Raw genomic sequence first — 27,360 nt, 5'->3', positions numbered from 1 at the left:
CACTGTAGGAGTGTGGTACCCTGAGATACTCCTTCATGTCCACAGTTAGGCAGTGTGCTGGTATCTGCCTTATGTCTGTGCTGAGATTGATGGGGAATGTTCTCCAGCTTGCAGCCTGGCCCCTACTCTGCTGTTCTGTTTCAGGAGCCTGCTGGGACACCCTGCTCAGACTGCAGCCTTGGGCAGCAACATATGGCATGTTGCTACTGTCTGCATTATTGCAGTAGTCAGACGTGTCATGTGGTCTGAAATAGAAGTTTATCCCTAGTTCTATTACTGTATCTGCCTTTAATGAAAAAAAAAAAAATCCAAGAAGAAAATATAGCTGTATTCAGGAGGTGACCTATAACTTCCACAGCATCCCACCTTATATCTGTCTCTGTTCTAACCAGTGCATGGTTTCCTGCATAGCACTTGGCATCAAGAACTGCTTCTCCACACCTGTGCTCTGTCTCCCTGTTGTCTCTCCTATCAATGTCTTATCTCCTTATTCCCTGTATGTTGGTTCTGTCCAGTGCAGGTCCTTGATTCTACTGAATTTCTACATGTACTGGTGAGCAGACAGTAGACAGCAGGAATAAATGGCAGAAGAGTAAATTGCTACTGGTCAATTGGCTGGTGCTTTCTTGCCTTTTGGTGAGGCAATGATACCTGACTGTTGGACCATGAACCAAACACCTTGTTTGAATGTTAGATAAGTACATTTGGGGTCTTTTCCAAACAGTTTTTCTGAAACAGAGAAACGGTTTTTTGAAACATTGTAGTTTTGGATCTCTGAGGAGCTGCCAGCTCTGTCCCAGCTTGGAGGGGTATGTGGGGCTGGCTGTGTGGCTGCAGACACTGCAGCAGGATCCAGGCTTACCCGTGGCACTGTAGCTTGCAGGCACTTCTCATCCACTCATCCTTTTGTGCTAATGAATGTTGTGACCCCGGAAGAGCTGTCTTTTGGGTCATCCCAGTTTTGGCACAAGCAGGGGGTGCAGGTATTGTTTGGACTTTTGGGCACTGGGTTTGCATGGGACCTGAGCAGAATCTTACAGGGAGGGCTGATATGAGGATATGGCATTAGTTCTTGTGTTACTCATCAAGACTGGCTTGTAGAGGTATTTTATCAGTAGTTGGACAGGGCATCATCTGTTACTTCTTGTTTATGAGAGTAATTGGTCCTGGTAGTGTCCTTTAGTAGTGTGTATTGTTACCACCTGTAGAGGTTTGAAATTAAACACACAAATCAATGGCCTACTCGCTGTTCAGATGTAGAATTACCTTTGCGGTAGCTTAAGCTTTGCATTTTGATTGGGGACTGGTGAATTCTGAATTACCTCAGGGGCATCACGTGTTAAAGGAGAAGTTAATAATAAGTCTGACTTGAGAATGTCAAACGATTTTCTGTAACTGGCTGTTTGTGTGCGCTGGAAGCATTAGCTCACAGAGGAATTGTAGTGTATGTGTATATATGAGATAGTATTTGGTTGAAGTTTAATACAGCCATGGCCTCAGCAGGCTCTGTGGTTCCTGTCCTAGCAGAGACTAGCACAGAGCCTAAGCTTGAGCATGATTTGTTAGTGGCTCCTGTCTCCTGGCAGAGTAGAGCTCCCCTTCATGAGAGAGAGGAAATTACTGGTATTGATCTGCTTTATTCTTCAGCTTTTCATTGCATTTGTGTAAAAGCCCCAGAAACTGATCAGATCAGACTTCTGTGCTTACTTCCCTGAATGTTATCAGGATTGCTTGGGGTTGTTATATCCTTGTCTGTATTTTTCATTGGATTTTTTACATTCAGGTTCAAGACTTGAAGATTGATTGTTCCTAGGTTGAGGGGAAGAATCAAATGAGCTCTGTCCCTGGTAGTGTGTCTGCGTGTCTCTTTGTGGTGGGAAATATTAACTTCACATGCTAACAGACTATCTAAGTGGCCTTTTCTGTTTGTGAGGAAAAAGAAAAGGTGTCTTTTAGTACCCACTGCAGTTCAGAAATAGGAGATAAAGCAACACAGTGCTCGAAAGGCAGAGTTTGATTAAAACAATAACATCTGATTTAATGACAATATTTTGTCTTCATGTGGAAAAACAGAATATGAACTAACTAGCTCATGCCAGTGATGTGATTCATCTGGGGGTTTTTTCTTCCTCAATGTGGGCAGCTTCTAGTAATGTTAGTGGAAAATATGAAGAATATTTTTTTTAAGCAATTCCACCTTTGCTGCTGGGATCACTGGAATTCTGTATGGACACAGCACTGTACCTGTGCAATACTAGCAGATCATGAAATATCCCGAATATTTTTGAGCATAGCAGTGCTTTTTGATCAAATAAAGTATTTTATTGAGGAACAGTCCAGTTGGGAGGACTGTGATGACACTTCTGTACTGAGTTCTGTCAGTGGCTTCTGTGTTAGATCTTCTAATCTCTAATTGTGGATGAAGCCTCTTCCTTCCCTATGCCTGTTATTACTTTCAAATTACCAGACTTAAGTTACTAATTTCTTGAATGTAATGAACAATCCCTATAACCATGAACGGAATACAGAATGTTGTGTTCTGTTGAAAATGTGCAATTGATGGAGAATCAGTTTTCATCTGTTTGGTTTTATGTCCTCAGCCTCCTCATTGTCTGATTAAAGAGTTGTTAATAAAAATTCTGCATGGTTAGGGATCTTTTGGATTGGCAGAGATATTAGATGTACTTTTGCTTAAGAAAGAGCAACAATTCTACTTCTTTCTGAAATAAGAGGCAATTGAAAATCAGCTTTTGTGCAGGTGTAGAATTGTAGGGTTTTACTCTTTTATGGTGGACCCTTAAAATATTTTCTGGTACAGTGACGGAGACTTGTGTGATGCATTTACCCCTCTTGTAACACAATTGTGGAACCTCTTCAGGTTTTGTGCATCCCTTAGAAAGTGCCCACTGAACCCCTGGGTCTGGGAATCATTCACTGAAAATCCCCAGGATCCAGAAGAGCTCCAGCTCACTGACCATTAATCACGATCTGTGGGTAGTAAAAAGACATTAAATAAGGAATATTTTTGTATAGAGTATCTTTAGGCTTGGCTTAGTTGCACAGGTGCTGGACATGTTTTCACAGAACATTTTTGTGAGAAGTGTTGATGCCTCTCAGAACATCTAGGATGTGCTGTGGATTCCTGGGGTTGTGTTTTATCAGTTGCATGGTGACACTGAGCTCCAGATGGAGCTGCCTTGTTTTGTCTGGGTGTTTGTGGCAATTCCATCTTGATGGTTATAATTAATCATAAATCTATTTTGCATTTATTTTCCTGAGTTTTGTCAGAAGTCCATGATGCCCTTTGTTGGCATAAGCACAGAACCATCCCTGAGTCAACTGAATGGTTCATAATGGTGGGATTTTCTGGGCACTGCTGTGAGGTACTGTGCCTGCATAGGGTTAATTAGCCCCTCATGTTGCTGATATTTCATTTGAAAAGCAGTCCTGGTTTTCTTTTAAGTAGAGCTTAAGGTTGCAGGGGATTGAAGAACTCTTAAATGTTGCAATCAGATAAAGGAACAGCACTATCTGCTGTGATTTTAAATTACTATTTAAAGGAAATGTAATATAAATAAAATCTGAATAGCATAAGAAAAATTGGATTCCTGCCTTAATTACTGTTCTGCATAAGTTTCAGCCTTAATTAGTTTTATTTTTTCTTTGTATAACTCCTTACTTCATAATACTATCTTAAGACTTATATAGATATATATATATATTCTTTCCAGGACACAATATTCTGACTCTGTCTAGATTTTGACATTGTTTCAACCACACGAACTGTATAATATCAGTGAAGATGAAGAACATATGTAACAAAATACAGAAATGAAGTATTTGCTAAAATACAGTTTTGAATAGCTTACATGGGAGACTGTTGAGAAACCTAGGAATTTCCATCTAAACACAGAAGCTAAACAACTGCTTAAAGAGTAACTTCAAGTGAGCTGATGTAAATTGGCTTTTTATTCATTTCTGCTTAGGGTTTGTAATTATTTAAGGACTTGAAGAAAGAATGGTTGGCTTTCAGGATTAGCTAGAATGTCCAACCAAGTGGTGTATTGGTTAAGCCAGTTTGCTGGTCGATCCAAATGAATGTAATTATACCAAATTACTGCTGAACTTTGTGATATAATACTTTGGATTTAAGTCTTGCTTTTAACATGTTTTTAACTTTTTTTTAAAATCTGCTCATGCAAATGAATTAAAAATGGAATCCTTACATCTCATTCTAAATGCTGACATCCTTTATCTGACTATTCATTTCATTAGTCTCCCACCATCACACTTACCCAGTTTCCTCCTCTGCCCCTCAACAGTGGGGGAAAATAGCTGTAAATATGGATAGGGTCTTTAGCCTTCGGGTTATTTTACAACTTCCTGTTTTGTTTCTTTTCTAATGTCTGGGCCTAATTAGGATATTCCTTGTATCTGTCAAAGTAGGGTTTGTTGTAAATATGAAGCTTCTTATTTTTAATGTGCTTTGAACAGCTGTTACAACAAGGGTTTTTTATTATTGTTTTATAGGCAAATTTAGAAAACAAAGCAGTAAATGGCTGCAGACCAGAACTCATGGAATGCAGTATATGTGGTCATGGTGAAAAATACAGGGTGAAGACAAACCAAGCAGTACCCATTGAAAATGTGCAGTCTAAGGAGCAAGAGAGAATGACTGGCTTGGAAGCAGAGAAGTGGGCACATAACGAGAAGCCATCCTTTGGTGTCCACGTCAACGGCGACATCCACGGAGCTGTGACGGGCACCCAACACTTGAGACATGCTGACCACAGTGACAGAGCGGCCTCGCCCAGTCAGTTCGCTCAGCCAAAAAAATCCTTGGTGTACACCATCAAAAATGGCATAAACACCCTGCATTATTCACCACCAGAAGCAGTTGCTTCACTGAAAAATGTATCTGCAGAGGAAGGGACAGATTTGACAAGCAACTCCCACGTGCAATGGCCAAAGGGTAGCAATCTGAATAACATAGTAAGCACTCTGACAAGTGGCACTGGCTGTGTTCACCCAGAAAACCAAGGGAATGTTTTAATGAAAGAGGAAAACTGCACCTGCAGCATCTCTGAGTATTCTGATAAGTCAGTTTTGCAGACAGGTTCCAGCTTGGATGTGCAAGAAAGCGTGTGTTGTCCTCCACTGCCTGAAGGGGAGCTGCAGGCAGGGAAGGACGGCTTTAAAGTACCGAATGCAGAGACACAGCCTGAGAATTCTGCACTCCAGCCCACTTTCTTGTCCCTGATTAAAACAAGAAATTTAACTCTGGAGCAGGTTGTAGCTATTGAAGCTTTAACACAGTTGTCTGAAGCTCCTTTAGAAACAACCTCACCAGCTAAAAGTGAAAGTACTGAATATACAGGAGAAACAACTTCCAACTTGATCCACAGTTTTAAAAGGGATATCTCATCCTCCTTTACACCCTCTGCATTACAAGAAATCAAAGACACTTACTTACAGAATGAGCAACAGCTCTTTGCTGACTGTGCTCACTCGCAGAAGCAGCTCCCTAATAAGGCAGTGTTATACAATGGCCAAAGTTCAGTGTCGGAATTGTGTGATAAACCTGCCAATCTGGCTGGGGAGATGTATAAATTGCAGTTACCCTCAAGAGATGCCAAAACTTCATCTGACTTAGCATCTAATGCAGCATCGTTTTCAGGATATGATTCCAACAAAAGTTGTGCTCATGAGTCAGTCACCCTCGCAGGGTATTGCAATGCTTCATGTGATGTCCAGCATATAAGGAACAACGTGGAAGCTCCTGGTCAGTTAGAGCAAAAGCCATCGTGTAATGATTTGAAATTGGAAGGTGGTTCTTTGATTAAAGAAGGAGGAATTCACAGCCAGGATGAAGAGGATGTAGCTGCACAGCTAACTCAACTGGCAGCCCTGATTGAATCAAACCAGACGAATCCAGAGCAGAAGAACAACATAAAGGCATCACTGCTTAATCTAATATCACATGAGAGGCAGCCAAAATATAACCAAGATGTGTTGCAGAAAAAAGAATCGGTACTTTTTAGGCATAATTATAGTTCCTTACTGTTAAAGCAAAAGCAAGCAACAAATAAGAAAGGAAATGCTGTGCCATGGAAACCAAGACACAAAAAGAAGCCTCAAGAAGCGCGCTATCAACAAAATAATCAAAACCAGCTAGAGCTGTTGTCATGCCAGCATAGTGAATTGCAGGACATTTGGATATCATCAAAACTGCATAAGCTTGGTCAAACCATGCCACAGGACTCCAGGGTAGCTCCGTCTGAAAAAAAATCTCCAAGAACCAAAGTACAGAGAGCGCTCAGTCAAAATACTTTAGCATCGCAAGAAAAAACTAGATTATTTCTTCCACAAGCACAGATAAAATTCCACAGGTATTTACCTGAGGCACCACAGGAGAAAAAAAAAGACAGGTTGTTTGGCTGTGAAGTGGTGAATGAGCAAATGAGAACTGTGGGCTCCAGTGACCCACTAGGCGCTGATCCACTGAAAAATGAAGTTGTTGCACATAGCCAACACGGTGACCTGTCCTCCCGTAATCCTCTGGCTGGTTCTCAGCTGAAAACAGCATCCTTGTTGAAAAGACCAACTGAAAACCTACAGATGTTTACAGAAAAATGTAATTCTCAGGTACAGCAATCAGCAAATGTCAGTCAGGCACATCCTTTGCCACCAACTTTTAACCGGTCTAACCTGAGAGCTAATGAAATATGTAGTGAAAACAAAGCCTATGTTCAGCAGGTCAAACAACAGGTAGATGCGAAGTCCCAGGTGCTGCCTGTTCCCTGTGGTGGGGCCCAGGTACCAGGTTCTGCAGAAGCTCTCAGGAATATGGAGTGTATGGGTGAGGTGACCGTTCTGACATCAACCAGATTGGGTACTGACCACACCCAGAGCACAGGCGACTCAGGGTGTTCCCCAGCAAAAAACACGCTCAGCAGTTTCCTTGAATCACCTATGAAGTTTCTTGATACCCCTACAAAAAATTTAATAGACACACCTACCAAAAAAGGACAATCTGAATTGCCAACTTGTGACTGTGTTGGTAAGTGGCTTTGCTAACTTTTGCCTGTACATTTCAAATGGAGGTGTGCTCACGTTGCTTCCTCTAATGTGAGGAAGTGTATGTGACAGCTGTTGCACAAGAATCAGTGTTTCACCATTAGAAGACAGGAGGAAATTATTTTTCCCCTCTTTTCAAGTTTTGCATGGTGTTCTTTGGGCCTGCAGAGCATTGCAGAATTGAGTATTTTTGTACTGCAGCTGGCAGGTTTAAATTCTTTAATTTAAACCTGGAGAAAGGGCAGTTTTTCTGTTTGTTGCTCTGCCATTGCTGACTTGTGCTTTATATGCACTTACCTGCATTGTTTCAGGTCACGATTTTAATGGTCTAGAACTGGTTTGTGCCTGAGTGGGCTGGGCAGCAGTGTCCCAGTGTATTGTTCTTAGACAACCAGGAGAGCGTAGCTGGGGGTGGCCTTGCTCCTGTCACTGTTAGTCCTGATGGCCACTGTGGGATGGCCTGGATGACTCCAGGCCCAATGCTCCTGACACCTCTGGCCATGTGGGGAGAGCTCAGGGGGAGTTGAGGTGGGGTCACTGTTGCAGCAGGAGATGTCAGAGCAAGCTCTGCATGGAGGGCTGTGCAGACACAGCTTGCTGGAGGTGTCAGACACTCCGTGTTCCCACTATGAAGGCATCCAGATGGAAAGACAGGTCAGAACCTCGCAGCAAATCGTCTGCAGGCAGATTGTTTCACCTTGGCTTCTGTGCTCTGAATCAACAGAGGGCTTGTTTAGAGGCCTGGGTTCTGTTTTCTGTTCTGTAGGATATGACTATCAGTTTATTTACTGCCCTCAATTCCTCTTTGTCTAAAATGAATTGATAATGTTCCTGCCAACAAGGATATTGGGAATTTTACTTAGTCACTACATGCCAGCTCCTCTAATGAAAGTTTTAAAGAATGCAAAATATTACTAAAATTGGGGTTTTACTTTATATCATTAAAAAATTCTAGAAGAATTATCAGAGGAAACAAGCATAAAATAATTTCCAAGTGTCTGAAGAGAAAAGCCTGTCATACTCTTTATTCAGGCTCAAACCTCATGTTCTAATTTAAGTTGGAAAGCACTTCTGTAAACTGTTTCTAAGTTTACTTTTAGTGGGGTAAATAAATTTTTGGATGTGGCCACACAATTTTCTTTACCTGTTTACAGAGCAAATTATAGAAAAAGATGAAGGGCCCTATTACACACACCTCGGAACAGGACCAAGTGTTGCTGCTGTGAGAGAAATTATGGAGAACAGGTGAGGAAAATTCAGTTTTTAATGTCATTGTATTTTTGACTATCTAAACAGGGAAGAAGTAGAACTCTGAGAAAGGAAGTGCTGTGTTTAGCTTTGTTTTATTGAACTTTTGTCAGTACTCATTTGTAAAGTGTTTTCTTGTTCAGATGTGCATGAGGTGAGCATGAGCACTGCAGGTCCAAACTTCTGTCTTTTCTGAGCCCAGGGCTGGAGTTCAAGTGCAGTGTGTTCTAAGGTGCTCTTGAAGTGAATAGGAAGGACAGAGATCAGCAGCTGGCAGAGTAAGGATTTCTGGTGTCCTTCCTGTGAAAAAGCTGTGGCAAACTGGAAAGAAAAAGGTCATAATAGTGACTGATTGCACTAGGATTTATATGCAGATAACTTTTCCTTAGTGGCAGAAGTTTATCAGAAGAGAGATGTCAAAAACTACTCTTGCAAGTAGGGTTTTAAATTAAAAGAAATTTTTTTGCTTTATAAATACTTTGTTTTCTTCTATTCTCAGTAAAAATAAATTCTATTAAAATGTTTAATCTTTTAAAATGGTCTACAGTATTTGGTTTTACTCATGAACTTTTTTTTAATGCAGGTATGGAGCAAAAGGAAGCGCTGTAAGAATTGAGGTGGTGGTTTATACAGGAAAGGAAGGAAAAAGCTCTCAGGGGTGTCCAATTGCCAAGTGGGTAAGTTTTTATATTAAATAGTAAAGTTGTTTTGTGTGGCTTCAGATGATGTGTAGTCCTTGACCTCAAATTTAATCTGATCTTTAATGAATATCTGATTTTTAATTGATTGAAAAGTTTGCCTGAATGATGAAGGAAAACAATTTTGTCTTTTTTGTTTATATTTAAGGTATGGTGCTGTATGTTATGTGCTGTGGTTTGAGTGAGTGTGGAAGGGAAAGGCTTAACAGAGCTAGCAGAGATGAACAAGGGTAGAAATACCCTGACATTGTCTGAAAGTTGGAGTGTTCTGTGAAATATGTCACTGGGAATTGTAAAAGAGAGAAGAGATGGTTGCTTGGGGAAATTCAAAAACTATCCAGGGACATTTTAAAAAACCCTCCTCAGTTGCATGACAACTTGAAGAAAAGAGGGATGGAAGAATTTCAGTCTCATATACAAAGGGGTTCATTACTATTTTTGAGGAGCTGAACTCAGTATTTGAAAATGGAAATGTTATGATGATAGTTTTCACCAAAGTCTTGTCTCACATTGTTTCATAGGAGCCAGGAAATGAGGTAACAGATACAAGCTCCAGGAGAGAGCTTGGAAAGAATTGATTGTCCTTAATCTTTGCTGAAACCACTGAGGGAGGTAAAAAGTAGAGTGCAAATCTTGCAAAGTGGGTTTTGGGAAATAATGAAAGAACTTGGTTGTTAAAAGAAAAAATGTATTGCTGTGTTTAGGAATTTCAGACTTGATTGAAAAAACTGTGACGGTTAACTGTACAGCTGGTAGGGTAGTGTTTGTAACTATGTGCCAAAATAAAGTTATTGCATATTGTATGTGAGTGAATTTGCATGTTAAACATTTACTGCTTGTGCTTGGAACAGTCAAAATGTGTTTTTTATACTCAATACACAAACTGTTTTTCAGAAGGGAATCACATATGTGCTTGTGCTTCAGATAATATTTAGTACCAAATCCAGTATCCAAGAAAAAAAAATTAAACTGATTTCATAAGCAACTGACCCAAAAAGAATGGAAAGTTTTTTCTCAGTGTTTCAGCTAAGTGAAACACTTAGTTTTAACAGAGGACAGGAGCTGAAAATTGTAACATAGAAACAGTTGCAAGCAGCTAAAAGGAAGAAGGCATTTAAAGCTGTTAACCTTGATTTTTCTGTTGCCAGTATCAGCATACTGTGTTTTGTAAGGCAGAAATGGCAGCATTTATGGTCTCTGAGCATGGCTGGAGGTGTCCCACTGGAGTGTGCAGTGTGACAGAAAGCCCTGGGTGCCTATGAAGAAGGCTGGTTTAAGCTATGGGGACCTGCTCTCCAGCTGGATTTTCACCTTTTTGTATGTAAAATGTTTGTGAGACACAGCTTTAATGTTCATTTAACTGAAGTTCTAGGGAGCAGTGACTTTCTTTTGTGTGGATTCACACCTAAAGAGAAAAATGTTTTTCCAAGTCAGCTGTTGCTGTGTGACTGTTCAGTACAAGACAGGGAAGGGAATCCCTGACATTTGTAGAACTGTTTCATCCTGTATAAGATGTATATTTTGGGTTGATGTTCTTAATGTGTTGCATTAATTTTTCATGGGCAGTGCTACTTTTAATCCTTTTATGGAGCATATTTGGGTTTTGGCTATAACCAGAGAAACTGGATGGTAAGATTTGTTTCAAAGTGTCTGGAAAAGGTTTGCTGTGCTCTGTGATATTTGCAGCCATGAACTCTGTAGCTGCACAGAGACTTTCATGTACTCATTTCCAGTGACCTTTGGAACAGGCTCATTTCTGCTTTGCAGATGGACATGCTTTTGCCCTTAGGGCTCCCCAGGGACTCGCTGCTGAGAGCACTGGGATGGAGCTCTGCTGAAGCAAACAGGGTAGAAGAATGGAACTTGCCTGTTGATCACATTCAACTATTTTTTCCCTATAATTTTTCCCTATTTCCACTAGGCTGTTTTATCTTTTTTGTTTATTAGAAACATTTTAAAATTAAAGGAGGCTTTCCAAAATACCTGTGTCCACACATTCTTCTGATAATGACTGCATTCCACAATACTGATTGTCTCCCAAGTTATTTTCTCTTAAATGACTTCCAAGATGCACCTGGTGTGTTAAACATCTTCTGGGACAGACTCCATTCTTAGATTTCAAGTGACTATAAATTTGCAGAATTACTTATTTTCACTCTTCTAATACTAAGCATCTCTTCAGTATTTTTTAAATGTATTGTAATTTAGGGTGATACTTTGCCTTTCTGGATATGAACAAGAATGCTCCTATTAGTTAAACATTTTCAGTAAATACTGCCCAGGGTTGGAAACCTTGTGCCTGTTTTATGTGTAGGTATCAGGCACCCACACGAACTGGGGAGATGAGCTTGTGATTGTTTTCACTGCACGAGGCAGTGACAACATTGCTTGACCTCTGGGTTTTTTTCTTCTCCCCATCAAATTGTGTTGTCTCATTTGTTTATCAGAACAGAATTAGTAGGGCTTTGCCACAGATTCCTAATGTATGGGTATTGTGTGGTGACAGGTGTGTGGGCAGAAAATAACTTACCATCCTGAGACACTTGCTGGGCTAAATGGATGCTTTCTTCTTTTCTGTTTGGATTTCTTTTGCTTTGTCCAACTCATCATACTGTTGTGTAGTATGTTAAAGAAAAGAAAGCATTGAAGTACTGAAATGACTGCCTGTCACTCTCAGTAGCCTGTTTGTGTAATGAAAGTTTTCACATTCCTGTGCATCCCTAGAATCAGCCAGTGGTGATTGGACTCAGTGGTCCCACTGTTTGATCAAGAGCTTCAGCTGGTAGTAGATGTGCTGTGGTTTGGTTTTCTCCTGCTCTGGGTAATGGTAAATTACAATTACCTCAATTTATGTGAGAGGGTTGATAAATTTGTGAGTGGTTCATGAGTAGCACACTGTAGGCATCATCCTGCAGCACTGAAGCCAAAGGCACATCAGTGCTGACCTCAGAGGAGGGCTGAGATTTAGGTTTTGTTGGTTTTGGATTAAATCCATTTGCTGTGGGCTCCTTTTCCTGGTTTAGGTGGCTGTTGACTTGGATCACCTAAGGTATCATTGCTATCTTTTGCCTTCATTTGGAGTTGCAATGCATTTTTTAAGTCTCCAGCTCTGGAAGAAAAAATGAGGGAGAAGAAATGACAAAAACCCTCTGGGCCAGGCCGAGGTTCTTTTTGCCAATATTGTGTCTCTGTGGCTGATCAATAGCACAAAGGTGGAAGAGCAGGGCAGTTGCCTCCCAGAAGACTCACTTGGTTTGCAGTAATTCACGGCTTTGTGCTTCCCTGAGCTGGAGGCAGTGTTCTTGTGTTCAGTTGCCTTTCATAAATGTAATTTTCTCCCTTTCCTTCCTGTTCCCTTATGCTGGAAGTTAAAATGCTGGCAATAATGATTTCAACCAGTGCTCCACTCCCAGTAATTCCTTGCAGTTGTTTTAGCTTTTTCACTGTTGCACAGCAGTGATTTGGCATTTCCATAGTGCTTTCCATCATTATGCCAGCTTGTCATTCCTGCATGGCAATGCCCAGCTCAGAGCCCGAGTCTATCTAAAAGCCACAGAAATGCTGAGGTGTCATTTGGGAGGTTTGAGCTGTCCCTGTGCATTAGCATTCCTGAGGGATCCCTTCCTTTCCTGCACACACACCAGGCTGATTTGAGCATGGCATCAAGGGGTTTCTTCCAGGGGCTTTGTACAGGCCTGGGTCCTCTTGGGAATCTTCAGGCCCTCTGGTAATTAAGCATTAAAAATTAATACAATGCACATCGCATTTAATACTGCACTTGTTTCATCCTTCAGTTTCTTTTGTGGGTATCATCTGAACTTGGCAAACTCCTGCTTTTTGGGGGCAGAAAATGGGAGTTTAGGTTTTGTGTGTGTTTGTTTTTTACGATTGTCCTCTAACAGCTGCTGTCAGGGCTTTAACGTCAGAAAAAAATTTTGGGTGTCCCCCTGTAAAGCTTTTTTGACATAGGAATCTTTCCAAACTTCTTGTTTGTGAACATCAGAGCCTTATCATCTCTGAATGCTTTTTTTCCTGGTTTTTTGTTTGGTTGGTTTTGATTGTTGGTTTTTTATTAACAGTTGGATGATCTGTTGACCTTTTAGATTCTGTTATCCTGGTGGTAGACCTAATTTCTTTGAAAGTACACTGTTATGGTGCTTTTATGCCTTTTGGGTGTTGTTTCTTAAGAGTCTTTCACTTGTGGACTTTTTGCCTTTTTTGAGTTTTTTATTTATGTCTTGACAGCTTGAATCTTTATTTTCTTTATGCTGGCTGTTTATTAGTAGGCAGCATTAAAAGAAAAAAAACAGGGATGGAATAAAACCAGATAAAAATACTCATTACAGTCCTGTACAAATGCAAACCTGATATTAGCCACTAAAACTAATGTTTTTAAAGTAATGCTTAGATAGCCCATTGTTATAATAAAGATTTTCTAGATCACTGAACCAGTAGGAATTTGTAACTAAATGCCAGAAACTACAATTTGTGAAGTGCTGAGTGAGCCTTAATAACAATAAACTATAGCTGCAGAGAAGATTTTTTTTTTTTCACTTTGCTAGTTTGTGTTGAGAAAGTCATTGAAAGTGAGAATTGAGAAAGTGAGGAAATGGAGAAGTTACTCCTGCTTTGGCTCTCTCTCTCTGTTACTGTTAGTACTAATAATACTGTTATTATTGTTACAGTACTGTTAGCTATTAATTAGTATTAGTGATCCATTGAAGGAAAATGGCTCTGTGATGGTTATTTTTGTTCCTGCTTGGCAGTTCAGGGTTCAGGAGTTCTGGTGCAGCCCTGCTTGGTGAGGGATGGTGAAGGTGTTGTGTAATTTGGAACATGATTGGGGAGTTTTTAAAACAGATTTGAAAAAGACTTTAAAGTAAATTCTGCTGGACTGTCTCCATGACACAGGTGTAAGTAGGATGTGCAGTTCCATTCTGCCTTAAACAACCTACTGTATTTTGTGCTTTTCATTCATTTATTGAACTGTCTTTATGATTAAGTCTTGTATTCCATAGGAGAAGTCTTAAACGAAATTATTTTTAACAGATAGAGAGGATGGTTGGTGGGGTGTTTTTTTCACTTTTTTCAATGGTGTTTTATTAGAGCATCATTTTCTTGCTGTAGTGTTGTACCACATTATGATAATGTAGCTATGCAGGCACTATTTTCACTGTTGGCTAAATACAGAGTTAGAGGAGGTTATTTTGGACAGAAAAGTTTGTAACATCATCTGAAGTGAATCTGTTCTTTAAGTAAAAATAATAAAGTAAAAATGAAGGACAAAAGCTGTGTTAAGGTAAACAAGGTTAAGTATTATTAACAAGCAAGAAATTTGATATTATCACTACTGTATTTAAAGCAATGTGACCTCTGAACAAACATCCCTGCCAAACCAAGTGCAGCTTTCCATGGCTGCAGTCTGGCAGAAGGGGAGGCTTGAGGGAGTGAGGAGGGGAAGGGCATTGGGAGCTAAGACCTGGGTTTTGTCCTCACTTCTGCAGTGCTGGTGGCATGATTGCAGAAGAACCATTTACCCTGAACGTGCTGCAGTCTGCTTATCTGTAACCACCACAGCCAGAAACAACTGCAAAAGTGTTGCAGATAATTGCAAATATTGCACATCAGTGATACTCCTGCAGATATGACTAAGGAACTTTACAGGATTGGATTGACAGCAGCTGTTCAGAGCTAACTCCTTTGATGTAGTCTGCTAGCACCAAGAAGAGAGAATTCAGCAAAGTGAAACTGATTTCCATTTTAATATCTCTTAGACATGCTGAGAATAAAAGGCTGTAACATTTTCCAGTAAGGAAAGGGTTTTAATGTGATTTAGTGCATGTTTAAAGGGCAATTAGGAAAAAGGAGGGCAGACTCACTTCTGTGACAAGCTGGGCCATTTGTCCTGCTGTCTGTCACAGCACCACCTGTCAGAACAGCAGCAGGTTTGGACAGCACCTTGTACTGGTAGAAGGAATTGTATTATTAATTATTAAGGAGTTGTAACTTAGTAGGATCTTGTCATGTGTTAAGGGATCTCCATACACAGACTCTGGAGGCAAAATCTGCAGGTTAGAAAACTTGAAGCCACAGTGCTGTAAATGAGTTTCCTATTTCAGGAAATTACAAGGAACAGTTAAGTATGTTCTCACTTTCAAATCAATTGCTTGTACCCTGCAAAGCAGTCATGGTTTATTTTACTGAGAAATTCAGAATGAGATGGAGGGAATACTGCAGTGGAACCACATGGAGATGAAAAATACCTAAAAAGGACCTTTTTGTTGGTTCTGTTGTTTTGGGGGAGGTTTATCCAGTAATTTACAGGAGTTTATTTAACACAGTTAAGATTTTGTGCTCTTTGCTAGCAGTGTCTGCTTTCTATCATGTTAAAGTTAACACAGCTCTTCTGGTGATGGTAATTGGAAAGCAATTTCTCATCCATGTGGTAATTCAGCATCTGGTCCACTGAGCTTCTGCAGGCTGACTCTTAGCTACTTTTGTAAATCATGTACGTGCTAATTTAGATAGACTGGCTTGTGTCTCAGGACATTTTTATTCACAGTGTTTTATTCCTTGTTCTAGAGCTCCTGCCAAGGAAGTAGAACTCGAGCATTTGGACAGCTGAAGCAGGTTTTATTGATAGTGTAACTTTATTGATACTATTCATTGCAAACCATTTAGAAATCGTTTGGAAAAAGTGGGAGACAGGAGCCAAACTGCTGATGATAAGAAGTTGTTTAGGATAATGAAGTGGAGGGACAGGCATAATGAAGAGCAGGAAGGACTTGCAATCACAACAAATAACAAATGGCCATTAAAATAATAGCTGATACTCACTCGATAAATATAAAGTCCCACAAAAAAAACAGTGTTGTGGTTTCATATACACAGTAATGGAGCACTGTTAGTGCTCAAGATAATGGTTCATTAGACATCAACTTGTTCATGTGTGATGGAAACAGTAAAACAAACAGGTGAGAATTAATTGGGGACGAACAAAGAAGTCATGGAACATAGTTCTGCCTCTGTGAGAAAGTGTGTTGCCCTTCAGGTTGGCTGGGTCTGCTCTCCCATCTGCAGGAAGCACAGCAGAGCTGGGAAAGGCAGGTGCAGGCTGGGCAGCCTGGCAGGGTGGGAAGGGGAGGAGAAAGAGGAGAAAGAAGGGCTCTCTGAAGTCTCCAGTGGCACAGAGAGCTGAAGAACAGTGTCTTACCCAGTCTCATCCTGGATCAAAGCTAGAGGGCAGGGAGTGAGCTATACACGGGGAAAAGACAGTGTTTTTTTCTTGCACATAATATGTAGTTAAACTTTCCTGGTACTTTAGTGGGTGGTAAATTGCTGCATAGATTTAAAAATGAGTGGAGACGTGCAGAAAAGGCAAATCCTTAAAAAGCTGGGACAGAGCACATCCCCTGAGCTTCTATAGGTGGGTGGCTGGAAGGTGCCTGCCCTCACTGAGAACAATCTCCACATCCCAGTGCCTTTTTTGCTCATCTATAGGCATCTGCTGTTAGTCAGGCTCAGGATAAGGTGGGACAGTCTGCTGCTCTGACCTTGTTCTTGTACTCTGCAATTTTTAGAATCGCTTTCTGTCTCTTGACTATCCTTTCATATAAAGGTGTGAAAAATCTTAACTTCTCTTGTTTATCCCATAACTTGTTGCTAAATTGCTGGAGTAAATTTTGCTGGATAAGGCACCTCTTCAATAAATAAACTGTAGTTTTTGGTTCATGCTTTCTGATAAGAAAATTGGGTTAAGGCTAGACCTTTGTGGCTATAGAAAAAGATGTAGCTCTGGTGTGTTGCCCTAAGATCTGCTGATTGTGTTTGTGTCTAAGTTAGCTGTGGCTCACCTTGAAGGCTTGCTCATATTCTCACGTTCTTGCTATATTCTCACGTTCTGTTTGAGACTCTCTGGGCTAGCTGATAAAATTAATTACTTCAGTTGCTGCCTTCCTTTGGATGTACACATCATCAAAGACACCTGGATAGCTGTAGGAATGCAGAACATGGTAGAAGTTTGTGTACAACTACAGCATCAGAGGGATGGACAAAACTGGGTTTAAAAATGGTCAAAATAACTGAGCATCCTGCCCAGATTAGCAGCCTACAAGCATGATAAAGGATGGTACTGTGGAAGCTCTGTGGAAGGGGCTGTGTCCCATATCAGTGTTTCCTTTTGTCCCAGCCATGGTGATGTTCACACACAGGTGAGGGAGTGGGTAGCCTTGTGACTTCATGCCCTGTTACTGAGTGCAGAGCAGGACCCGTGGGGATCAGTTGAGCTTTGTGGAGAAGTTTGTTAGGTTTTGATCTTTCCTGGAGTTATGTTGCAGCTGAAACAGATTATTCATTGTTAATGTGGGAGTCTTGATGGATACGTAGCACTGATGACATTGAGTGCTTGCTGAAATGAGGGGTGATCTGGCCCTGCATACTTCCAAGAAGCTGACCATAGCATCACAGAATCACTGAGGCTGGAAAAGCCCTCTAGGATCACTGAGTCCCATCATTAACCCAGCACTGCTAAGTCTACCACTAAACCACATCCCTAAACACCACATCTGCATGTCTTTAAAATTCCTCTAGGGATGGGGACTTCCCCGCTGCCCTGGGCAGCCTATACCAAGGCTTGACAGTCCCTTCTGTGAAGAAATTGTTCCTAATATCCAATCTAAACCGTCCTTGGGACAATTTGAGTCTGATGCTATTGCTTATTGCATTTAAGTGTTACATAATGCTTCACAAACTTGTTTCAAGTCTGTTTTGTTGATTATGTTATTTTTTCAGCTTGAGTCAGACAGTCAGTCATGGTAAGCTTGTGTGGAAAAGCAATTGCAGGAGAAGGATTTTAGAATGGGAAAATAAAAACTTTAGCTGAAGTTTTCCCACTTAACAGATGTTTACTTTCTCATGCCTTTTAAATTCATTAGGGACCAAAATTAAACAAACTGAAGTCTTAAATTATTTACTTTATCACTGTTGCTAACTACATCACAGAAATCATGAGTAATACCAAAAATCTTAGGATACAAGGTTTACCAGCTGATTTCTGCATTGTTCCCTGTCTGAGGAAACGCTCCAGAGTTTGGTTGCCTTGCTCAAAACTGCTTTTCTGTACACTGAGTGTAGCATTGCTGCAGATTTATTATTATTACTCAGTTTAGTACTTCTGTGAGAATGTCAGGGGTAGCATGTGCAGGGCACCCTGAGCTGCCATGGGAAGCAGCTTGGCTCCAGCTCTGCTGTGCTGCCCTGGCTGTGGGGCTGCTCTGGTGCAGTGGGCTCCTCTGAGCCTGTTCCAGCTGGGAGAAGTGCCTGATCCCTGGGGCCAGGAGCGCTCGGCTGTGGAGCTGGCTGGGCTCCACATGGTGTAACCTGACCTGCAGAAGTGACATTCACACAACACATAAATCCCTTTGCTGCCTTTGTGTCCTCCAAGGTGAGGGAAATGCCTCTAAAATGTTTTGAGGTCCAATAAGAGTCCTGGATTCTCTGCTATGTACATAATGAAGCAAATTCCAGCTACATTGACTCCAGGAAAATGTGGTCTTGGTTTAAAGGCAGCTATATATTTTCTTTGTGTTCATTTGTATTTTTTCCTGGACACTCTTTGTAGCTTAAAGGTATAAGAGAACTTATAACGGGCAACCTGATGTTGTACAGTACCACACTGTGTTATTGAAGTTATAGTCTAGAAATAAATTTTTAAAAAAAATTTAAAAAGAAAACTGAAAGCATCATTTCACACTGAGTAACAAAATTAAGTTGTTCTGGCTTGAGGGAACTGTGCTGCCTCAGAAATGTAAAACTCACATTGACATGAGTAACCTGTATTGTGTATCAGCCATAACAGATTTCTGTAAACCTTGCCTAAATGTGAATGAGTTGGATTATTTTTCTTTATAAAAGGTACTGAACTGTTGGGGAGTCACAACCGAGACTCCTTTTGAGGAATGGTGTATCAGAGGCATTTACTCATATTCTCATTCAGCTTAAGACTGACTGTAAGAGTATATGATTAACTTTAGAAGGGCCATACTTTATCTCTTGACACAAACTTTAAGCTTGCTTCTTCCTGCTCAGCCTTCACAGATGCTCTCTCCTACTGTTCATCTGTTGCACACCTTTTCACTTGCAGATGAATTGCAAGTATGCTTTAGTCCCTGCTTTTAATGAGTCCAAATGGCTTAGATATTCAGTGGTGATCAGGCTAAGGGGTCACATATGAATGACAGCTGCACATCTGGCAGCAAAGCAAATTTGACATCAGTCCAATAGGGAATCTGCCTGAATGCTCAGATATTTGAAGGTATTGAAAGAGCAAGTGAACTGTTGCCTTCCTGCTTTCCTGGTCCATGCCCAGTGCTGTTGTCTGTTACCTGTAGGAGCTCTGCTGGTCCAGAGGGTGCTGGGTGAAGGCTGGGCTGAGCAGCTGCATGCCTGGAGAGGTGGGTTGCAATGGAGCCTGCAGTGCAGGGCTTGGGCACACACAGTGAGAGCCACTCAGGTCCTCAGCCTCCCCCAGACAGGGCTGAGGAGGATGGAGCCTCTACTGCTTCCGAGAGGGCCAGGCCTGTGGGCTTCAAAGCTTCACACTGCAAAGTTGACACCGTTGCTGGAGGCTTTGTGCAGGCTGTGCTTCCGAAAACACATTGGATTAATAAATAAACCTATTTTCAAATACTATATTCTAGTACTACCTAGTTTTAATGCATTTTTGGTAGTCTTAAATGCATCTCTGTTTCAGACTGTGACAAATACCTAAATATGTGGGAGTAGGACTATAATATTGCCCATTTTTATTCAGCGGTGTACTGTACTATTCCATACTGGTTAGTCTGTGTATGAGGAATAAGGTTGCTCTGTGTATCACACAGGTTAGTAAAAGCTTCATCACTCTAAGAACTTAATATAGGTAGTCTAGGGATATATTCTGAAAAATCACATTCCTTCCCTCACTAAGAGCACAGTCTGTTTCATTGTTTTCTTCTAATTTTTCTTTGCAAGGTGGGAACCGTCTTAGATACTGACCTATAACACTGGTAGCTGCCCTAGCACATGCCCATCTGTGCTTTGGGAGTGTGTTTTCAGGTACCTGCCTTCCGGAGCATTTGGCACTACATTTTTTGTTGTATTTTCAAGGTAATGTTATGTTCTCAGAAGTTCTCCTTCTAGGGGTTATTTTCCTTGTAATGCATTGTCTTTATTGTTTGTGTACAACACCTAAAATATTGCTCCTCCTGTAAAATGTACTGCTATTTCTACTGCGGGGAAAAAAGCAAGACAAAATCGTGTTCTACACCAGAGATGAGTGTGCGATGCTGTCCCAGTCCTGCTTGCAATGGATGCTCTCTGGGCAGCATTTCTTGCTTTTCCAGGCCTTACTTGTCCCAGAGAAGAGCAGCTCATGAGGTGATGTCCGTGCTTAGCAAAGAATAATCCAAACGATTCTTCCAGGTGATCCGAAGAAGCAGCGATGAGGAGAAGTTGCTGTGCTTGGTCCGGCAGCGTGCGGGGCACCACTGCCAGACGGCTGTGATCGTGATCCTGATCCTGGCCTGGGAGGGGATCCCGCACCTCCTGGCGGACACGCTGTACAAGGAGCTGACCCAGAGCCTGCGCAAGTACGGCTGTCCCACAAGCCGCCGCTGCGCCCTCAACGAAGAGTGAGTCCTGCCCCGGGAGCCCGGCAGCGTTCTGACATCAGGAGCTCCCTTGTGCATCTACAACCCCAGACCAGCGGCCGCCCTTCCAGGCCCGCACCTCGCTCCTGGCCTTTCCTCGGCAAAAGGCTCTCCCTGGGAGCTGCGTGCGCCGTGCCCAAGGCGAGGGGTGGCCGTGAGCTCCATGCAGCGTGCCCTGTGCACACACAGCAGTGCTAACAGAGCTCCCAGGAAGGGGGGCTGTGACTCCCTAAAGTAGATGTGAGGTTGGACACTCAAACCTACGATCTTCCTCTCTGTGCCTCTGAGAGGAATTTAGTTTAATTGATTAGAGAATATGTTGCACCTGCAGTGCTGCCTATGTGCTGATTCTTGTGTAGTCCACATTTGACAGACTCTGAGAGCTGTATGGGGACCTGAATCTAATGCTTGTGTTCTTAAAGGGTCTACTCAGAAACTCAAATCAATTAGGAGTTAATGGTTTTGCTGCACAAAACACAAGAACTAATGCATTTGGGATAACTTTAAGCAGCAGGGCTAGTTTCTTGGTTGAAGAGGTTATTCAGCTGGAGAAGTCAAAATGAATGCATGGGTGTATTTATATAGCTGTAACTGTTTATACTTCTGTCCCAGAATTGGATGTTGAGGAACTTGAGACTGTTTTCATGGAGAAAAGTCAGCCCTCTACACAGGAGTATTTTCTTAATACAAAATACCTCATTAAACTGTGAATTTCACAAATTTCTTTGTTATGCTCTGCATTATAAAAGAAATAGCAAAATAGCACTGACCTAAATAAAACCCCAGACCCAAGAGCTGTGTTGCCAGCTGACCTGATACGTCTTTATTTCCTTTTGTAGTCGTACTTGTGCATGTCAAGGACTTGACCCAGAAACTTGTGGAGCATCATTCTCATTTGGCTGTTCATGGAGTATGTATTTCAATGGCTGTAAGTTTGCCAGGAGCAAAAACCCCAGGAAATTTAGGCTTCTCACTGATGACCCTAAACAAGTAAGATTTATTTGGTTTTTTATCAAAATGCCTTTTCTGATGATTTTCAGAACTAGATGTTCTCCACCCCTTCTTTCTCCCACACGTGTGTGTAACTTACCACAGACTCACACCAAACAACATTTTTTTAACTGTAGTATTTAGAATAAATGACAGTGAATTTCATTCAGTGAAATAATTACTATATATTTACAAACCATAAAATTATTCTTAATGCTTTTCTGCATAAAGTTTAGCTCAGTATGTAACTCTGTGTGAAATTTTTATTCTTTGGAAGTAAAGGCCATATTCTAAGGGCCAAGCTTGCGGCTCAGGGTTTCAGGCCTTTTGCCTTGACACAGAAAATGTTGTATGTTGGGGTTGCACTGTTTTGCCACTGTTGTAGGACCAGCTGACAGCCTGGGCTCCTTCTGTCACCAAGAATAAATTGTTTTTTTCTGTGGACAGCGTGTTTTTTAAAATAGTTTCAAAGGAATGAACACACTAAATTGCAATGCAGTGAAATGATACCATTATTGCTGCTTAAGAGTGTTAGTGATGCCATAAAGTTGAGGTAGCACAGAAAACAGTGATGGATTATGTGAAGTAATAAACCTCTAAAATAATTCCAACCATGTTAGTTACTTGACATTGAAAATATTTTCCTGGAGTAGGAATAAAAATGTTCTAAGTGGTAACCACTGCCTGGTGGGACTTCTCAGGGTGACTCCAAAGTGCCTTTTTTTCTGACTGTAGGTGTGTGTAACCCCACTTCCCTATGGATCTCCTAGGTAAAAATACCACATTTTTCCTAGCATGGCTGACATGTTTTGGGCACTGTTGGGCACATAGTTTCTCTGTTGGAGTTACACTGCAGTAATCTTTCTATGTGCACACAGTGTGAAACATCCCTTCTTTATTGATAGATGTCACTTGATTCACTGCAGGTACATACTCCTCCCAGCTCCTGACTGGTTGTCCTAAAAGCGTTTATGAAGTATTTCTCATGCACATGAGTGCAAGCCCCCGGTCTCCCCCAAGGCATGTGGAGTCCATGGCACTGTGGGTACTGACAAACCTCATTTGGGCATGAGGTGGGGCTTCTGTCTCAGACAGCACACTGCCCCTCTGCCCTCCTCTCTGAACACCTTCCTGAGGCTCTACAGCCAAACCCAGCTCTCCTAGTCTCAAGAGGGAGTTTGTTTTACAAACTTTTAATTTATAGGAAAATATATTTATTGGGCTTTCTTCCATTTTAGGGATCCCATTCCTTCTCTGTCCTTTGCCACTGCCTGTGTGCTTAGGTTCTCCCCCTGTATAATGCTATGCATGGAGCATTCTATGCATGCATTTTCTCTGTAGGTTTCTGATGCTGAATGAGATGAGGTTAAGGTGTAATATACTGAGGAAAGAATGGTTCCTAGGGTAGGTATCCTCCTGGTAGGATGGATAATTAAGGATACATTAGCTAATGTGGTTCAGAAAATCTTGTGGTAGCCATTTACAGCTGATAAAACTGGGTTTAGTACAAGTTAAAAATACAGTATCATCTTGTAATGTAATAGCCCATTGAAAAAAGTGAAGTCTCCTGGTGTTTATGTATGTTGGTGTTTATAGTGTGTGGTGACAAGTGGGTTTTTTAAACAAAAAATTAAAGCTTGCTTCATTTTGCCACTATGCACTGTGAGAAACTGAAGCTGCAGTTGTCTCTCAAAGCTTGGTCCTTGGAAGAAAAGAAATTAGGGAGTCTGTCACTGCCCTCTGCTTTCCCAGTTGTTTGGTAATTTTCCTGGAAAAGCAAAAGCTTAGGGTAAGAATTTAGGGATTGTTTCTACAAATAAGAGCTTAAATATGACACTGCTGTAGAAGCCCGCCTAACTACTTCTCTGTTTATATGGATTAACCTAAAAAAAGGAATATTATTTCTGAATCTAGTAGTTATTTCCATTAAGTCCTGATTTTTGCCCCTCTGAAAAACAAAATAGTTAACAAATGTTTCTGCTGGAAGTTCTGCTACAGTATGAGAGAAGACCTGAGAACTGAAGATAAATGCTGTTAGGAGTTTCTTGCATGGTGTGTCTGCATAGGCTGAGGCTCCATAAACAAAACATTAACAGAAAGCCTGGGCTTCCATCCCCACTCAGCTTGGGGTGCAATTTTTCTCCTCTGAATGTTATTTCTGTTTTTTTGTGCAACATACCTCACTCCTTGACTGCATATGGAAAATGGTGCAGAAATTAGTCCCTGTGTGCTGGGTTGCTGTAACCTAGCAGGTATCCTCTATTGTTATTTGGCTGATTTCTGTTTAACAGCTTTGGTGTTTTACTCATGCAAAAGCAGACATTTACGGTTAGCGACAAAGGGCAGCAGAACAGAAGTCAGTTTAATAAAATATGAGGTAGAAGTTGACCTTTTGGGCATCTCTAAACTGGCTGAGATTCTTTCAAAGCTAACTGCAGCACTGAATGTTGCTTTTCCCTGCAGGAGGAACTTCTTGAAAATAATTTGCAAACGTTAGCTACTGATGTGGCTCCGGTTTATAAGAAGCTCGCTCCAGAAGCTTTCCAGAACCAGGTGGGTGTGTGAGATCCAGCTTTGATAGTTTCAATCCAAGGAGCAGTCCCAGAGCATGTTCTGGGTGGAGCTGCAGCCCTCCCGGTGGCCGTGAATCCCGGTGCATTTGGCAGGTTTCCATACACAGCCCCTCTTTACTTGAGGTACTTAAGCTACTTATGGTGCTTAAGTAGCACCGTATTTTTAAATGTGAAAAATGCTTAGAGAGAATACTATAAATGAAATGTTTTTACTGTCCAAGACATTTGGATTGTGACTGACCTGATTATCTTGCTGGTGTCCAGCCACAGATGTTCCATAGGAAAATGGGAATCACTGAGCCTGCCTGGCTGCCTTGATTCTGTCACGAAGCTGTTGGTGGCTGTGGGGTTGCAGAGGCATGCTGCCGTGCCCAGTGGCTGCAGTGTGTTCTCCTTTCAGGTGGAAAACGAGCACATGGGCCCCGACTGCCGGCTGGGCTGCAAGGACGGCCGGCCCTTCTCCGGCGTCACGGCGTGCATCGATTTCTGTGCCCACGCCCACAAGGACACCCACAACATGCACAACGGCAGCACCGTGGTATGTACACAGCGCTTCGCTTGTGCTCTGGCTGCTGTGACTGCGAGCTCCGGGGAGCTGCTTGTGGGTTCAGTTCCATCATGGTTTTGACGTTGCTTCAAAATTAACTGCCTGTTGCCATTTATTGATGCCCATCTTATTTGCATAGATTTGTTACTGTCTACAGAGGACATCAGTTAATTTTATTGCATAATAGATCAAGAAGGGGACGGGACTGGTCCTTCCTACAAAATACCTTCATTCTGTAAAGACTCCTGGTCCTTTGCAGAGGCCTGGGCAGAGGGCAGATAAGTTATTCCTGGGAAAGAGCTGGTGTTAAAGGCAAATAATTGTCCAACCAAGGAGCTGTACAGACCTCTGTAGAGGAAGAGCTAAAGCAAACAAAATAATTAGTAACTTACCTCTCCTAGGCTCATCAAATTCACTTTCTTGCATTAGGTGCTTAGCAGGTTTCATGTTAATGTAGTTACAGGTCAGGAAGTAGACAGTATAGATTGTGGTGGAGCCAGTTAACCATTACAGTCTTTAAATCTCAGCGTGAATGGAAAACCCACAGATTGGTGTGGCTGTTGTATGAAATACCTTGATGGATTGCCAGTGAGAAAATTGATTGGAAATTACTCAATTAAGTGATCTTCTAGAAATTAAGACCATAGTGTTGAAGAAAGACAAGGTCAAAGCAGAAAAATTTGGCAGTATTCTTTGAGCAGCTGAAGCATCACAGTGCTCGGAATAATGAGGGTGACTTCTTGTACAGCAGTACAGGTAACAAGAGAAACTTTTCTATCAAAGGATGTATATCTTGAAAAATTCTATCTAAAAGCTTTGCTTACTCTAGAAGTTTTTCTTTTATTGAAAATGCAAACTGAATTATTCTGTTACTGTGATTCAGTAAAGTGTTGCATTTGCACCTATAGTTAACACTGAGCATTTGTATGTGACAGCAATGAAATGACTGGTACAATTGTTTAATGTTAATTTTGTGCTTGTAAAGGGAGAAAACGTTCATTTCTTTCAAGTGTGGAAGCAACTATGGAATCCACCAGGAATGCCAGTCCTCAATAGACTATTTTTGCTTAGTGTTGGAAGTATGCATAGCAGAATTGCTTCTGAAGCATAGGAATTTGATGCCGTTAAAGATTCTAAACTTGAAAATGAGACCTCCTTGTCAGGCAAGCTACATTTGCTTTTTGATGAAGTTTAGATGTTCTGAAAAGAATAATTTAAGTGCTCTATTACCTCTTAAATTAGAGATGAAATGGCAGCTAAGTCTGCTACAAATTTTGCCATAATGGATCCCAAAAAAAGTCATAAGTTATGGCCAGAAGCACCTGGAGAGACAGTGAAACCTTTTTTGAGGAATGCATTAGGGAATATTTCTACAACTGGATTTATCTGTTAGTACCTGCTGTCATTTCAGCTTCACATGATCCTTGCTGGTGTTGATATTTCATGGATTCTATGTGGTGTGTTTTCAAGTAGTTCCAAGTCTCAGAAGCATAGAACATTACAGCTTGTGGAAGGTCATTGTATGCTTATCATATCACTTGCTACCAAGTTCTGCCAAATTTTGTCATTTTTGCAGAACGTGACCAACTGATTCTAACTGCTGAAAACTCTGCCTTGCAATCTGGTTTGCATGGGTAGCTCGCTCACATATAAATGCTGCATACCTGTGTTCTCTTTATTTAGACAGGATTTCTCTTTATTTTAGTATACTTGCAGCAAGGGGCTGTTTGTAAATAGGAAACAGCTGTAAGTATCAACACTTGAGTGTACCTGCTTGAATTGGAGCACTGTGAAGGTGAATTGGAGTTGGGAGTTACCTCGTGGTGACTGTGCAGCCTCCCCATTGAGGAGCTGTGGCTGTGGTCACAGGACACACAGTGTTTGCTGTTCCCTGTCTGTGCACAGTTACAGTCACATGAATTGGAAGCCTAAAGCAAAAAATGTTGGGTTTTGCAAACAAGGTGGCAGGACATTCTGGGCTTGCTTCAGTCCAGATTTTCATGACAATCAAAATTAGTTAGTTTTGGCTTATAACCAAGTCTGGTAATACCATAGGAAATCTAGTGGTAAGAACACAAAAAGAAATTAGTACATGTGATACCATCACCTCCTACATTCCTGTCTCATTTCAGAAGGTGCTCTGTGACTGCATAATTAGCTTAAAATACATGATGATTTCTTGTAAATCACTGATCGTAATGATGGAGGGGATATTTACATAACTTTGACATATTTTGTCTGTAAAATGTACTGAGTGCAAGTACAATTCTGCGGTGACAGTTCTCACAGAGATTGCTTTCTCATAATGTGGTAATGAACAGAATGAGAACATTTTGCACTGCACTAAAACCTCCAGCATCCATGACTTTACTATTTTTCACTTATTTTTTTAACTGCTTGTCACACCTTACATTTTGAAATCCGTATTATCGGTGTACTTGTCATCTTGGCCCTCGTTAGTGGTGTTGAGATTTCTTCCCTTTCTCCTTACAGGAACACAAAATCTTTCTAAAATCAAAAGTTCTTCCAGGCTAAAAAGG

At 41.2% G+C, this 27,360-nt stretch overlaps 1 protein-coding gene across 5 annotated transcripts in view; it reads left to right on the top strand.

Annotated features, from left to right (window-relative positions):
• Nucleotides 1–27,360, top strand: part of TET1 (tet methylcytosine dioxygenase 1) — a 71,728-nt gene that overhangs the window by 26,356 nt on the left and 18,012 nt on the right. For all 5 annotated transcript variants that reach the window (XM_021529063.4, XM_021529060.4, XM_077784787.2 and 2 more), the window contains 7 exons: nt 4,531–7,060; nt 8,232–8,322; nt 8,909–9,002; nt 20,484–20,692; nt 21,550–21,700; nt 24,164–24,253; nt 24,674–24,811. In XM_021529063.4, coding sequence (XP_021384738.2) covers nt 4,531–7,060; nt 8,232–8,322; nt 8,909–9,002; nt 20,484–20,692; nt 21,550–21,700; nt 24,164–24,253; nt 24,674–24,811 — 3,303 coding nt within the window. The remainder of the gene's footprint in view (nt 1–4,530; nt 7,061–8,231; nt 8,323–8,908; nt 9,003–20,483; nt 20,693–21,549; nt 21,701–24,163; nt 24,254–24,673; nt 24,812–27,360) is intronic.

Source organism: Lonchura striata, chromosome 6 (assembly GCF_050655825.1).
Source record: "Lonchura striata isolate lonStrDom1 chromosome 6, ASM5065582v1, whole genome shotgun sequence".
In the NCBI taxonomy this organism is placed as follows: Eukaryota; Metazoa; Chordata; class Aves; order Passeriformes; family Estrildidae; genus Lonchura; species Lonchura striata.
This window is presented reverse-complemented; position numbering and strand designations above follow the sequence as displayed.